Source organism: Annulohypoxylon truncatum, assembly GCF_022578515.1.
Source record: "Annulohypoxylon truncatum strain CBS 140777 unplaced genomic scaffold F4807scaffold_24, whole genome shotgun sequence".
NCBI classification, from domain to species: Eukaryota; Fungi; Ascomycota; class Sordariomycetes; order Xylariales; family Hypoxylaceae; genus Annulohypoxylon; species Annulohypoxylon truncatum.
This window is the reverse complement of record NW_025953810.1, coordinates 1,750-15,220: the sequence shown is the minus strand read 5'-3', so window position 1 is coordinate 15,220 and position 13,471 is coordinate 1,750. Positions and strand designations below refer to the sequence as shown.

Below are 13,471 nucleotides of genomic sequence, written 5' to 3'. Positions count from 1 at the left end.
ACTAATTCTGAGGTATGAACCATTACTTTGTACATTGATTATGAGTTACAACACTACCGGGAAATGAAAATGGTATATGTGACTAGGTCTACGTACAATCAAGAAGGAAAACATTCACGGTGAAGATGCCAATGCGTATCTAGCGAGTTTATTCGTTCGTGTCTACTAATTTTGGGGGGTTGCTTCGACACGTATCGGTATAGCAAGAGATGTACCGGAGTCCTAGCCTGCTTAGACTTGCGATCACTAGCCGAGCGAACTCGGTTCGTTGGCAAGGCTAGAAGCAACGGTAATCGTGGGTAAGAGCAATGCGTTCATCAAAGTGGGATCCGAGGTTCTATGGTCAAATGGGGACTACATCTCCCCCATGAGTGCGTGCCACCAATTTCTGGGCTGCCAATTTCGTCGCGTCGTCAACCATATGCAGCAGCCCCATTCCATCCTCCACCTCCTAGTACCGAGAGTCGGGAGACTTGACAATTATCGGAGTCTCGTCGTATGCGTAAATTCAGGAATCGTCCGTGTTGCCCGCCTCGAAAATCTTCCAACCAACCAACCCTATCCGATTTCATATGGAGAACCAACCCCCAAGTTTTGATTTCACGCCCTCGGAATGTGTGATGACGAGCATTAAGTCGCCACCGGGAAACAAATGCTGGAAGAGGGAAATACTAGGGATATATGCGTAGGATTAATGCAACTTTTCTCCGAACGGGGTATATGAAATCCCCTGAATTAGGCAAGATAACCAAGCTCGTCGTCTTCCAAACGTTCCAGATATTCCTTATCAAGAAGAATCTCAATGCACTTCTTGATATCGCCCACTCTAGGGACGAAGCGGGACTTGATCTGGTTGATGGTATCGCCAACGAGCTGAGCGTGCTTCAACTTCTTTCGCGCCTTCATGATTCGCACAATAGAAGACTAAATCATGGTTAGCACTTGAAGAGATACAATGATACAACCGGAAAGCAAAACTGGAATGAACATACTTGTAATACTAGCTGTCGGTCCTCCTCAATGGTCTTGTTGGTGTCTGCCTCTTCTTGTTTCTGCTCGGACTTGGTGGCGATATTTAGGTTGACTCGGATCTTCTTATTCTTGAAATCGTAGTTAAGATGGAACATCTTTCCGGGACCAGGCTTCTCGCCGTCGGGTTTCATATGTAGAACCTTGGCTTTGAGAAGAATACCAATACCAGGATCTAATGCCTCGCTACTTAACTGGGTGACTGATGCGATATCCTCGTACGAATGGGCGTCCTTAGAGTTAAACATCAAGAGAACCGCCATCTGGTACACGCTAACTTGGAATGTAAAAGGCGTCTTCGAGGCTTTGCAGTACCCGGTCTTGAGTTCTCCTTTGCAAAGCTGCCATAGCCAAGTAAGCTTACGACCCTCGTGCTTGTTTCTATAGAAGAGCGTGAACCGGTCGATATCCGATTGGATTTCAGCCGGCGGACTGAAGGTCGTGTTAGGAGGTGTCAGCGGCCAGAAGCTAGTTCCTAAGATTGAGTACGTAGAGTCAAGTGGTTGCTTCTCTAACTGGAGGCCCTTGGTGTGCTCTTTGAATCCGGTGTTTAGATCCTTGGAAATTTGCATGTCCTGGAACATGCGCTGAAGCTTGTTTGTGTACTCGAAGCCACACGCCTCCTTAAGCTTACTGATCATGCTGGTCTCGGCGTCATCGGAAGAAGAACTGCTATGTACGAGCCGTCGAGCTAACATTCTCGAGTAGAACTTCTGGAAAACATCCTTGTCCTCAATGTACTTGAACACAGTCATTATTTGTGTCAGAGTAGTGTCGAGCTCCGCTTCTTCCACTCCAGTTCCGCTCTTGCGCAATAGTACATCGGTGTACTTGGCGAGGAGTTCAGGAGATTTGCTGCTTCCTGCCTTGCAAATATCATTGCGGTTCACAAACTCTCTGCAAGCATTGTCCAAAGATCGAGTGAATTCCGGCTCATCTGCAAACGCGCGCTTGACTAGACCCTGATACCGTGTATGCGTCTCGAGCAAGGCCTCGACGTAGACCTTAGGCTCCAGCTTCTCAGCGTCCGAAGCCACCTTAGCAACAGCATTAAGGCCAGCGTTCCGAACGTGAGTCTCGAACTTCTGTCTGAGAGGTTCCAAGCCGTCTGGAATTCTGGAAAGCAGATTGTACATACGGGCCATATCATCCTCTCGATCGTTGTCCAACAGGACCTGGAACTCGTCTCGTAGCATTGCCGAGTGATCAGCGATCAGCGCCTTATTGCATGTCTTCTTCAGAGGCAATGCTATGTCGTTGTGGAGGTACATGCGCACACGCTCCTCCTCTTCGGATAATCGAGTCTCCGCCTTCTTCATGTATTCCACGACACTATTCTCCGCAACGAATTGCTTAGATTCGGCTTTGTAGAAATCCTCGGTCGCAGCGAGGAAGGGCTTCTCGAAATGGAAGCGATATGTGTCGAGAGTCGACTTGGTGGCATCGTGCTCGTCGAGACCGAGGGATACGAAGGAATCGACGACCTGCTTGATTTGTCGGTGCTCTATGGTCTCGCCATTTCTCTGCTTCTCGACCAACATGAGTACAGCATCCATGACTTTCTTGTTGACAAGGGTAAAGAACTCAGTGCGCCACTGGTACAGATGCAGTGTGTACACATCGTACGTGTTCTTCTTCCCTTCATCCATCTCTCTCTTAACCCAGTGCCGGTTAAGATAACGGAAGAGGTGATGGATATACTTCGCGGCGACAGTGTACCTGTTCCACTCTCTAATGTAGAAGGTCAGCAGCGCCTCATCGGTGTGCGCCTTGGACTGTTCGTAGAGTCCGTTCAGATGATCGGTCAAGTACTCCTTAAGCTTCCTGTACAGATCTTCGCCGAGGAGGTGGGCTACGATGGGATTGTCAGCGAGAGCAAGTTGATTGGAAAAGCTAGGGTCAATACCTCCTCTATGAGCCTGGCCTACGGCGTTAGAACTTCCCAGGCCAACAGCTTTCTGAGATGTGCAGAAGTTGTGGACGGCACTATTTTGTCAGTTTGCGGCAAAGAGGTCGGAGGGGGAATAAGCTCACGTGTAAATGCCCATGTACTAGATTGAAAGGTCAGCCGTGGAATAAAAAGACACGAGGGGCTTCTAGAAAACATACCGTTGTCATGTCCATGCCATCTTGCAGATTAACCATAATCTTAGAAATACCGGCCTGAAGGTATTCCCATGTTTGCACGATATCCTCCCGGTTCGGTACCGGAGGCATCGATCGAGTCGCCGTTACAGACATGGCGACGGACGATTCGGAAGAGCTTTCCTCCGAAGAGGATATCAGGTAAAGATGATGGGCAGGTCGGCGCTAATGTTTGTGGTGTTATGGGGAGGGGTGAGTTCTCTAGATAGGCTGGTGTTAAGAAGTCAAGTTAGTGAGGACTAGAAGAAATGAATGGGAGGAAAGAAGGTGAATGATTAAAGAGTGAACGAAGTGGGGTGGTTATTGTTTTGTAGAGTTTGCAGAAAGGAAAGGAAGGGAAAGAGAAGGCAGGCGCAAGTCGCGTTGCGTGTACGATTTCAAAATCAACAGTGTGAAGAGAAGGGAAGGCAAGAGCAATATTGTGTAGGAAAGAGCCACCCGAAACATACAAGTGTCTGCCAATCTGGCAGCCTGGCGTGAATCTTCCAGACCCGTGACCTGAGTCGAAAGATTCACAATCTCAAACGGTCGGTGACGCAGTTACTCTAGAAAAAAAGGACGGAAATAAATATAGGAGCTGGAAAATAACACGACGCGATCGACGAAATGCTCAGTCGTGATAAAAATTGGGCGACGTGGAAATTGATCTGAGGTCACTGCTCTGTGAAAGAATGGATGGAGTTAGATTTCCAGGTCGCCGCAACAGATTTACTAGGAGTTAAGACCTGGGAGTTAAGGCAGACAAGAGCATCACTCCAAAAATGACCCGGCAGAGACGACAATCCTAGTCACCTAATGAGGCTAGTGCGTTGTTACCGCCTCCGCCCCCACCTTCAACACTCAACTAGGTTAACGTATCTAGGTACCTAAAGCGGACGCAACTGCCCCTCCAAAAGATACACGGGTACTTTGAATACCTACTGTATTACATAATACTTGATTTTCGTTGCTCCATATAGGTACTGTATCTCCTACCACCTTATACCTACATTGTACCCTATTTTGACCCGCCCAGATTCATTATAAGATATCGTGATAGTATGACTTTAAGATATATTTATTCATCTGCTTGCATGGTTCATTTTTCATGCACATTATCTATCCCACCGAGCTTCTCCGCAAGTCTGAACACATTGATAGTGAAATTCAGAATCCAGGCGATCAGCCCTACTAGCGTCAGCGCTGCAAGCCCCCTAGCCAGATGTAAAGACACATCTTCCATCTCCGACGAGCCAGCGTTTGTTGATAAGCCGTCGCCGCTATGATACACCAATGCTTCGAACGCCAGCGCCGTACTAGAAGATTTTAACACGATGAAAACGAGGTCCAAGAGTGTAAGAGACACCTTTTGCGCCGGGGGTCGAAGGCCCAGAGGTTTCCCCGTGTATTCATCCCAGGTCATATAAAGAGTGTAAGGGATGGCGACAACGTCGATGACAATAGCGACAATCGCCTGTGATGTCTCCGGGGTATTTGCGGCTGAAATTTCCGGGTTCTTGTTTCTCTGGAAGATATTACACGCAAGGGCAAGGGCCGCGATCGAAGTGATCAAGACTATCAGACGGAAGATGAGTGGTGCGATAGGGTGCCTTAGTACGAAGTTGGAAATCTTCATGATCCATGTCTTCTTCCTAGACCTCCCCTTAGTCTTAGGATCTAGAGGATGTAATGGACTTCGTACCGGCTTGTCGAGGCCCGGCATTTGTTGTTCCAGAGTCTCATAAGGTACCACCTCGAACTCGTCATCGGGACTCCGGCCGTACGAAGAGGATTGAATGAAATCTCTCCATCTCTCGTATGGGTCTTCATTAGGTGCTCGGTAGCCAAGCCCCATAATCACAGGCTCTGCCGTGCGTAAATGATCCCATCGTCGTCCTGGCCTGTCGGCTCGTTTCCTTAGGAACACCGGGAGTTTGGATACACGATCATGTTTTTCGTCGACCCAGTCCACATAGCCATCCTTCGATACCCTCCTCCTCAACGGCCGGTTTCCCTTGCTCTGCTCTGGGTGGACGCTTGGTTGGGGAGGCTTGAGATGCTTGTCCTGCTTCGGGCCATGTGCATCTTCGTCGTATAATTCCACCCAAGCAGGTACAGTAATCCTTAAAGGATTCCGGCTCATCTCAATGTTTGAGGCGACAAATTCATAGGGTTGTGAGACTCTTGTAAGAATAAAGTTGAAAGGGGTCCGCGGTCATCGATTAGCCGGACAGAAGTGCCAGTCATCCTCTCATATAGCTGGGAGCTTTATGTCGTTCGGAACTCGGAACAGGTGGGGAATTAGCGTTCAATAGAAAGCCGCCACCAAAAGATACGTAGTGCTGTGCGCGTTTTCGTAGGCGCCGACTCCCAAACTTTTTCCAACGCCAACGCGTGCCGGACTGTGAAGATATAGAGGTAATAGAACAAAGCGCAGAACCACCCCGGTAGTCAAGCAGAGGGATATAAACAATTACTTATTAATCGGCCGTGGAAGAAGGGATTAAACGCTTCGAGATCACGGGTAAGTCAAGTAGGTGCGGAAGGATCATTTAAACAATGTCATGGACAATACGACCCTCTCATGACGTGTTTTGAAAGGAACAATGAAATGTAATGGTAATGGAGACGAAAAAGGAAATACGGATGGTATAGTACACGACACAGAGAGCTTTTCGTGTGCACCGTATAGGTACGATGAGAATAGCAAGTTAGAATTATGTATGCTTGAGAATGGATGACAAACTTTATGTGATCACAAAAGCGCAAGATGATTAAATTAAGTCAGCTCCAGCAGATTGGGCGCGTTGGCCGGGGAGAGCTCTTCTTGGCAGGGATATACTAACAAGATCATATGGTCGATGGGAAGGCCATAGCTTCAAGCTAGGAAGGATTTGTGTTTCGTTTCAAAAGTGGGACAACAATGTATATCTGTATATCTGGATATGGCTACTGTACCTGTCCTTCAGCCACAGAAATGTGTGAGTTCCTCACGATTTATTCCCGTATGTATTTCTATTAATCTTATTTACCTAGGGACTTGTGTTAGAGTTATTCCCGTCTTTAAGATTGAGCGCTATCCTAATGTTAATAAACGTTACCTCTACTGACCCACGTGGGTAGTCTTTGCGTTCTGGTACCGCCGCATTAGACGTACAAACCCGGGGTATCTAGAAGGTACCTAGGTAGCTATCCACAAGGTTCAAAATACGCAAAGTGCAAGCCACAGCACAATCCCGGTTCACATGCGTCACCAGCGCATCTTCATTTGCTACCTTAACGGTACTCTTCTGACAAGGGTTTTAAAAAAAAAGCTACAATTTCAACGTCATACAAATATTTTATTGCTACCATGCGACAACCATGATTTCGACAGAATTTTCCAAGAGATGAAGTAACAGGAGCCCGTCGCATTTGCCATCTAATATTCGCCCTTTACTGCAATAATGAAATTCTTCCTCTTACCTATCTCGACTCGGCGAACGTTGCTATACTGCCAGAAGATCCAAGTTTTGCCGAAAGAAAAGCAAAGTATAGTCGACAAGGCTACAGTTCGTGCCGCAAAACTTTGGTCCGGTTGGGAGAAGAAAGAAGCAGGATGGCAAAAGAAAGTCGTCGTTTATGGGAACTCCTTACTAAGAAGGATCCATTTTGAAGAATGGGGTCTCAAATCAGTGCCTCCCTTGTCTACCAAACGAAGAGAGGAAGAGGTCCTAGGAAAAGATAAAAATCAACTTATTTACCCCGAGGATATCATCCCCACGAAACACGCGGTAAACGTACTACGAGCGCTGGGCACAGACCGCGAGCCGTTGCATAAAACTAGATTAATATGGTGTCTTATTGGAATGCCAATCAGCGCACCATTTGCTCTTGTCCCGGTGTAGGTTTATTGGCCCTAAGTATGCATTCAAAATGTATGTCCTCCTAATAATCAGTTCTCCAGAATACCCAACCTTCCTTTCTTCTACCTAATGTACCGAGCTTGGTCACATTGGCGCGCCCTCGCGGGTGGAAAGCACATACGATTTCTCTGCGACAACAACCTCCTATCTTTATCGCCATCTCCAGTTCTCAACTCGATATACACGCCGCTTCTCGGCCATTTTGCCCTCCCGAAAGATTCGAAAGCAGATATAGGGGGAGCAACACCACTACCCGACAATACCTCGAAGGTTTCCGAAGACGAGACGCTGCTCCTTTCGCAGGATAAGGGCCGGCAGCTTGTCAGGGCACTGGAAATCCCGGAACTCGAAGTTGAGCTCGAGAGGGCGATATGGCAAGTCGAGACAGCTATTCAAAGAGAAAAGGAAAAAAAGGCCAAACCCCCAGATGCGACCAAAACGAAGTGATGAATTGGTAAAAAGAGGACCACGGGTAATGCGTGACGATAGGGCGGTGTTTAACGACGGTACGGCCATGAACATATAGAAGGAATACCTGGACCTGGTATGGGGATAGATAGACGGGTCTGGTTCGTCACTCTTTGGTGACATTTACCACGGGAGGGAAGAGAACAAAGCTACTCACTCGCATGAGCAAGAGACGAGCAAGAGGTATAATAATCATGTTCGCCAAGCTTGAATTCTACTGAGTGCGACTACACGTATTGCCGATAAGATTCCAACAACACATAAAATCCCTATGATGATTACTAAACGCTTCGTCGTTACCGAACGCAACGGGTAATTCGTCTCTGGTAGCCATTCTTCCCGATAGCTCGCGTCCGCAAGTGCTTGCTTCTCCATATCAATTTGTCGTACACCTGGGCCGTTGTCCTGATATCTGCCCTCTGGGCGATGCTCTGTGCGAGCGCGGGTAGAAAGAGAATCATCCATTTGCTTTTCCGGTATCCCATCATAGTCGTCGTCATTTGTAGTTCTGGCGCAGCTTGCATTGGCAGGACCCCGAGACGACATCGTCTTCCATGCCACGGCAGCTTTCTGACGCATTAACCTCTGCGTAGGACTCTGCTCGTGTTTTGCAGCTCCATTCCGCTTCTTTCGCCTCGGTGATGCTTCGGGATTTGACGGGTTTAAAGGCGAAGAAGTATGTGGCATATACGTTTGTTCTCTCGAGGGTAAAGCCCAGGGAACCATCGCCATTTTATCGGATCAGATGGGTGTACGATAGCCAGATGTAGGGTTTCGAGCTTAACTGAAGCTTTCTAGGAGATGGCTATTCTTTGATATCCCAAACAAAGACGCCAAGAAAAGAGCGGGCGAGTACTATAAGACGGTAACATTCAATTGTTGTGCCGGTCCGAGTTAGGTTAAATCTTCTCAAGATGTCTTATATCCGCCTCCCTTGCGTCCTTATTCAAGCCATGGAAGAATCCCGCCCAGACGGCGCGTCTTGAGCCTTGGGAAAGCAACTACGGCTGGACTAATAGGACGTATACGCCAATCACCAGAAGAGAACACGGTCTAGAGCGTAACCAAATTGTCGGTAATAAAGTATATTGGTTGCTTAACCGCCGCGCCGGCATATGGCTTCACAGCCTTCTACTTGTCTCTATTCACGTCTTATCATCTAAGTGCAACTTGAGAGAATCTGTCAGACCTCCTTTAATTCCTTCATTCGTAACACCTCGACGACTGATTCATTTCCATTAAACGACAGCATCCTAGGTACGTATCTAAAAGGAGTAGCACTATTATGGACTTTTTATCCATGTGATATCTTGGTGGCCTCTTCTCCCTCGGGCTATCATAGAAGATTCCTTTTCCCTCGAGATTTCCTTCGCCACGGATCACCCCTTTCGTGCTATTTGAGTTATCGTATCATGCATATAAGGATCACCTCGTAAGGGAATCGTGTATCCGACACGTCTATGTAATTATTCTCACCATGAGTGTCACATGTAAGAGACCAGAGACAAACATTCAAATTGAGCCAGCAACTCAGCCTGGCTTTATTGTGTTACCAACAATCTTCTAGTGTCGAATATACCTAGATAGTCTAGAAACATGGTGGTTCCATGCGTACTAATATAGGTACACAGAGAAAATGGGTTCGACAAGCATCATCACAAGTCAACTTCTACTACACTACGTAACGAATACCAAATATACATACGCCAACAAAGTCGTTTTCGCTTAGAATACCATATATACTTATATAATAACGTGCCTAAATTGTCGATCAATAAGGGGTCCTCAACAACAGTTGGATTTGCAAACTGCCTCAACCCACACAAACAACGATCATTCTAGCGGGATCTGCCTATCATGAGTCTGGTGCCTGAGAATAGAGCTCATGAACGTCAAAACAATACCCAGATTTCCTTGATCTCCTCAAGGTCCCCGTACAATTAAGTGATACTTGAGCGAAGGTCTACGGACGGGGACAAAATTGTTGTGTAGGATTCATTATCAGGACATTACAGTGTAGTCTAGCCTTCTGGGCATGGGATAATGCATACGACGATTTGATTGGACGAAGCTTCGGGATGGCGATCTCGCGGTTTTGCAGTGTCAGAATACCCAGGCTCAGGAGGCAAACGGTCAGAGCACAATGCCCAGCCGGAAATGGGTTGTTAGCGTGGTGGCAACCCCTGTCTGCCATCCCATCAAGTCTAGACATTTTATAGTAACCCTCCATATCGAAGCGGTATGAAACAATGCACAAGAGATCTGGTAAGATAAACTCGTCTCTTGACAGGTGCCCCGGATGACACCATCCCAAGTCTACATGCTGCATATACATTCGGCGTGGTCTGGGAACAGAGCCGCCAATACGGCTTCCGAGAGGATCAGGAGGCTTGGCGCAGTAGTACCTACCACCCAAAAATATCGGGGTTGCGCCGTATCTTCGTAGACATACACGGCATCTTATACTAGCCGTCTTCTGGCGGCGGGATACCGGCCGCCAAGCTGTGTGGGGTTTCAGTCGTCGAGTCAAAGTGGTGAAGCCATTATGAAGCCATCTCCAGGTAGAAAAAATATGCCATAAAGATTGAGCAGATGTTGGTGTGATCGCCAGCTCCCAGAGCGAAGATATAATGTGCCCGTTTCCCAGGCCAAAGATCTCATAATACTCTCTCTCATCCAGGCAGATTGCTAGACATCCCTCGTTCACTATCATACACCTAATTTAGAGCTGCGCTCCTTTGATTCTTATACTATCTTTAATATCCCCGTTCGAAACGGTACATTTTTGTAATTTTCTTACCTACCTAATTTACGAAGTCAAGATGAAGTTCACGTCAGGCCCCATTTTCGCTACTTTGGCGTTGACCGCCTACCTCCCGAGCATCCTTGCAGCTGAGGGATTTGCCCCCAGCCAGCGCTCAGTCGCCGTCTTCAGCCGTGGCGAGTTGGCCAACAATGCCACCGCCGCTGCCAACGGTACCGACGTCGCCGATGCAGGTCAAGCCGAGGAGAACAAGGATGGAGAGAACGCTGACGAGAACGCGAACAATGACCAGAACGCTGAGGACCAACAGAACGCCGAAGAGCAGAACCAAGACGATAACCAGAACGATCAGAACCTCCAGCAAGAGCTCGGCGACCTTGAGAACCTCAATGGAATTAACATCGACCCCAACAACCTAGAGGGCAGTCTGCAGCAGAACATCGGAAACCTCATGCTCGGCCTCGGCATCTGCGACTTCAACATTGGCAGCATCGGTGGCATTGGCGTTGGCAACCAGATCCAGCTTCTCCTTCAGCTACAACAGCTCCAGCAACTCCAGCAGCTCGGCCTCGTCAACTCGTTCTCCATCCAGCAGCTCCTGCAACAAGAGCTTCTCCTTGGCCAGTTCAACCTCAGTAAGTCACCCCTTGCTAACGAAGTCTCTTAGCAGAAATGAGCTAACTTCATCTAGACATCTTCAAGCGAACCATCAGCGCAACCATCAAGCAGGCCGCTCGTGCAAACAAGCGCACTGTCATGACCAAGAGAGAGTGCAAGGGCCAGAACAACGCCAAGGGTAACTAAGAAGTTATGAGACCAAGATACTTAGCATTTTGTATGCTTCGGGGATAATAGGGGCATGGTCGGAGTATGTCTAGGCCTGCATTTGCAGTCCGCTGCCTATTATTGTAATTTAGGCGTATACCACAGTGAACTCCGTGCCAAGGAAGAGCACTGGTAGATAAATCAAGGGATAGTCTGGTTATCAACAACAATGATTTTCTTCATTTGGATAGTTTCGACGACCGTGCCTCCTTGATGTGACTCTTTGTTGAAACCTCCTAACCCTTGCCAGGCGATCCTTTCGAGATGAGATGAAGTGATGACCTTGGATAGTCACATCGTCCAAGACACGTCTGCTTATTGGACTAAGTAAGCTAGACGCTGCTAGGTACCTAGTTGAGGGTCCATTAGTGTGAGGTTGGGTTGTTTCTAAGTCAAGGGGAAACAAGTCACGATGAGGTCTATTTCATTTTAGCTTAACCTTCGATGTGAATCATCTATGGTTAATTATAGTGATTTTCTCACCGCCAGAGGGCCACTGCATGATGACTCGGATAGCCACATCTAGTAACAGATCAAGTGAGACCGACAAACAAGATTGTTTGAGCTGAATATGATCGGATGAACTCAGATTCTACTAGAATACGACTGTATATCACGTTCGGATGCATCGACTTCCAGAGTGACTATAGGTATGACTTGAGCTTATCGACGATACTCAATCAAGGAATTTAGTCATGCCCTAGGCCTGTGTGTGTCGCATCTGTAACACATCCGATGTCCAAGAAAAGCAATTGGGGTACATGCGAAACCCGGGGTTGGCAATCGAAAGATCCTGGTCTAGGCTTTCCTAATTGCCGTGCTGGGAGATCTCTCGAAAGTGACAGAGACCCTTGTTGGTCCGGGGTCCGATTGGATGCTCGAGGGCTTCAAGATGAGAAATATGGCGGGATGATTGGCTAGCCCACTCGCCATTATAGAGCTGAGAGACATAGCCGTGTTGAGATCATATCCTTCCGAATATCTGAGCGAATGATGGGTACCTAGTAGATCCCAAATCTTCTTAATGATAGAGCTGAAAGATGGGAGAAAATCTTTGTTTACGGGACTATCGAATTCGAGAACCCGAACCCACTTCCACCTACGTAGTTGGCGCTGCCGACTAGCCGGCGGTAGACATCCCGCATCTGATCCCTGTTTAGTTAAGACTTTGCCAAGAAGTTGACGGCGCTTTGGCCATGAGAACTTCTTAACTTCAACTCCATCGCAATATAGATGATGCTTCTCAGTCCTATGTTTAAAGCATGCCTCGTGGGCGTAGGTGTGAAGGGAGATCGCCTTAGTCATTATAGGAAACGCCTTTCCTCCTTTCTAAGTTACCCAGTGAGTTATGCCATATCCCGTTTGGTAGCACGAGTAAACGCTACATAGTACAAGATGGCATGGCGACCCTGGACGGCGATCAAGCAAGTTGATAGACTAGTCTGATGTAACAAAGTCAAAGAGGCACAGGACTCACACGGGAAAAACCATGGCAACTAAGGTATATCTCGAGATATGGTACATATCAGGCTCTGGCATAGTCAGATCCCGTTCCACTAACGTTAATTAGACTACTGGAACCCTTGAGATGCGCTCTTGATCTCCGCTATGGCCTCGGGCCAAAGGTCTTCCGTGCGTGATCAGTGCCGCCTGCACGGCTTACCCCGTTATACGGGAGGCCAGAGACTGGCATGAGGTGAGCCGCGATGGGGCCTTTGGGCCTCTTTTGCCTCTTTCCTCTGGGTATCCTACCATGCAGCGGTGCATCCAGGGGTCTTCAGCTGTTGGCGTTTACCTCCGCGCGAGGCCATAGTCACTAGGTCGTCGCCATGGCTGTCTTTGCCAAGATATTCTAGCCTGAGATCAAGCATCTCATCCGCAATATGCCCCTGGACACGGCTCGTTTTACCATCCACACATCCGCCTAATGAAGCCTACATCCTGACACGCACCGGATCTCTCCTTCAACCACGTTCCGAATTATTATTGTGTTCTGAAAATCTTGGCGTTGTTTCTGGGACTCATGCCATCCGATCAACATGTCGTGCCATTCGATATATAAGATGACGTTCACTTCGTCTAGATATGTCTCTTTTTTCTAACCATTCCACTCACCAATCCAAAGACATCTTCAGATCTCTCAACCCATTCTTTCATTCTTTCATTCAGAGGTAAGCTTCCAGCTTCTATCTACAGCCTCACCTGACAATCTCAGCTAACATTGAAACAGCTGTGCTCGTTGTTCGCTTCACTCTTTACATATACACTCATTAGAACTGTCGAGGTAAGCTGAACAGTGGCAACGGGACCCGAACCAGAATCATACCTATCAACAGCATAGCTAACTGGTTCACAT

General features: G+C 47.7%; 5 protein-coding genes across 5 annotated transcripts; 2 read left to right on the top strand and 3 right to left on the bottom strand.

The window, feature by feature from the left end:
• Positions 1 to 13: 13 nt before the first annotated feature.
• F4807DRAFT_432386 (Cullin-domain-containing protein) lies at positions 14 to 3,588 on the bottom strand. The gene is made up of 5 exons (XM_047998603.1): positions 3,139 to 3,588; positions 3,064 to 3,080; positions 2,936 to 3,015; positions 993 to 2,881; positions 14 to 924 (listed from the first exon to the last, which is right to left on the bottom strand). Exons 1-5 carry the CDS (start codon positions 3,268 to 3,270, stop codon positions 736 to 738), a joined length of 2,307 nt encoding a protein of 768 aa, XP_047852456.1. The 5' UTR covers positions 3,271 to 3,588; the 3' UTR covers positions 14 to 735.
• A 298-nt stretch (positions 3,589 to 3,886) lies between these two features.
• F4807DRAFT_432382 (uncharacterized protein) lies at positions 3,887 to 6,021 on the bottom strand. The gene has a single exon (XM_047998602.1). It carries the CDS (start codon positions 5,294 to 5,296, stop codon positions 4,253 to 4,255), a length of 1,044 nt encoding a protein of 347 aa, XP_047852455.1. The 5' UTR covers positions 5,297 to 6,021; the 3' UTR covers positions 3,887 to 4,252.
• A 354-nt stretch (positions 6,022 to 6,375) lies between these two features.
• Positions 6,376 to 7,612, top strand: F4807DRAFT_159117 (mitochondrial K+-H+ exchange-related-domain-containing protein). Its single transcript, XM_047993315.1, has 2 exons — positions 6,376 to 7,036; positions 7,100 to 7,612. Exons 1-2 carry the CDS (start codon positions 6,600 to 6,602, stop codon positions 7,503 to 7,505), a joined length of 843 nt encoding a protein of 280 aa, XP_047852454.1. The 5' UTR covers positions 6,376 to 6,599; the 3' UTR covers positions 7,506 to 7,612.
• Positions 7,613 to 7,718: 106 nt separating this feature from the next.
• On the bottom strand, positions 7,719 to 8,258 carry F4807DRAFT_462028 (uncharacterized protein; the record flags this gene model as incomplete). Its single annotated transcript, XM_048001769.1, has 1 exon — positions 7,719 to 8,258. One exon carries the CDS (start codon positions 8,256 to 8,258, stop codon positions 7,719 to 7,721), a length of 540 nt encoding a protein of 179 aa, XP_047852453.1.
• A 2,090-nt stretch (positions 8,259 to 10,348) lies between these two features.
• Positions 10,349 to 11,094, top strand: F4807DRAFT_462027 (uncharacterized protein; the record flags this gene model as incomplete). The annotated part of the gene is made up of 2 exons (XM_048001768.1): positions 10,349 to 10,925; positions 10,982 to 11,094. The coding sequence occupies 2 exons, from the start codon at positions 10,349 to 10,351 to the stop codon at positions 11,092 to 11,094; spliced, it is 690 nt and encodes a 229-aa protein (XP_047852452.1).
• Positions 11,095 to 13,471: the final 2,377 nt, after the last annotated feature.

Coding starts and splice junctions, on each gene's coding strand:
- F4807DRAFT_432386 (XM_047998603.1), bottom strand. CDS start 3,270: ATGTCTGTAACGGCGACTCGATCGATGCCTCCGGTACCGAACCGGGAG. Junction 2,882..2,935: donor AGGCCAGGCTCATAGAGGAG/GTATTGACCCTA, acceptor ATCCCATCGTAG/CCCACCTCCTCGGCGAAGAT. Junction 925..992: donor ACCGACAGCTAGTATTACAA/GTATGTTCATTC, acceptor ACCATGATTTAG/TCTTCTATTGTGCGAATCAT.
- F4807DRAFT_432382 (XM_047998602.1), bottom strand. CDS start 5,296: ATGAGCCGGAATCCTTTAAGGATTACTGTACCTGCTTGGGTGGAATTA.
- F4807DRAFT_159117 (XM_047993315.1), top strand. CDS start 6,600: ATGAAATTCTTCCTCTTACCTATCTCGACTCGGCGAACGTTGCTATAC. Junction 7,037..7,099: donor CCATTTGCTCTTGTCCCGGT/GTAGGTTTATTG, acceptor TCAGTTCTCCAG/AATACCCAACCTTCCTTTCT.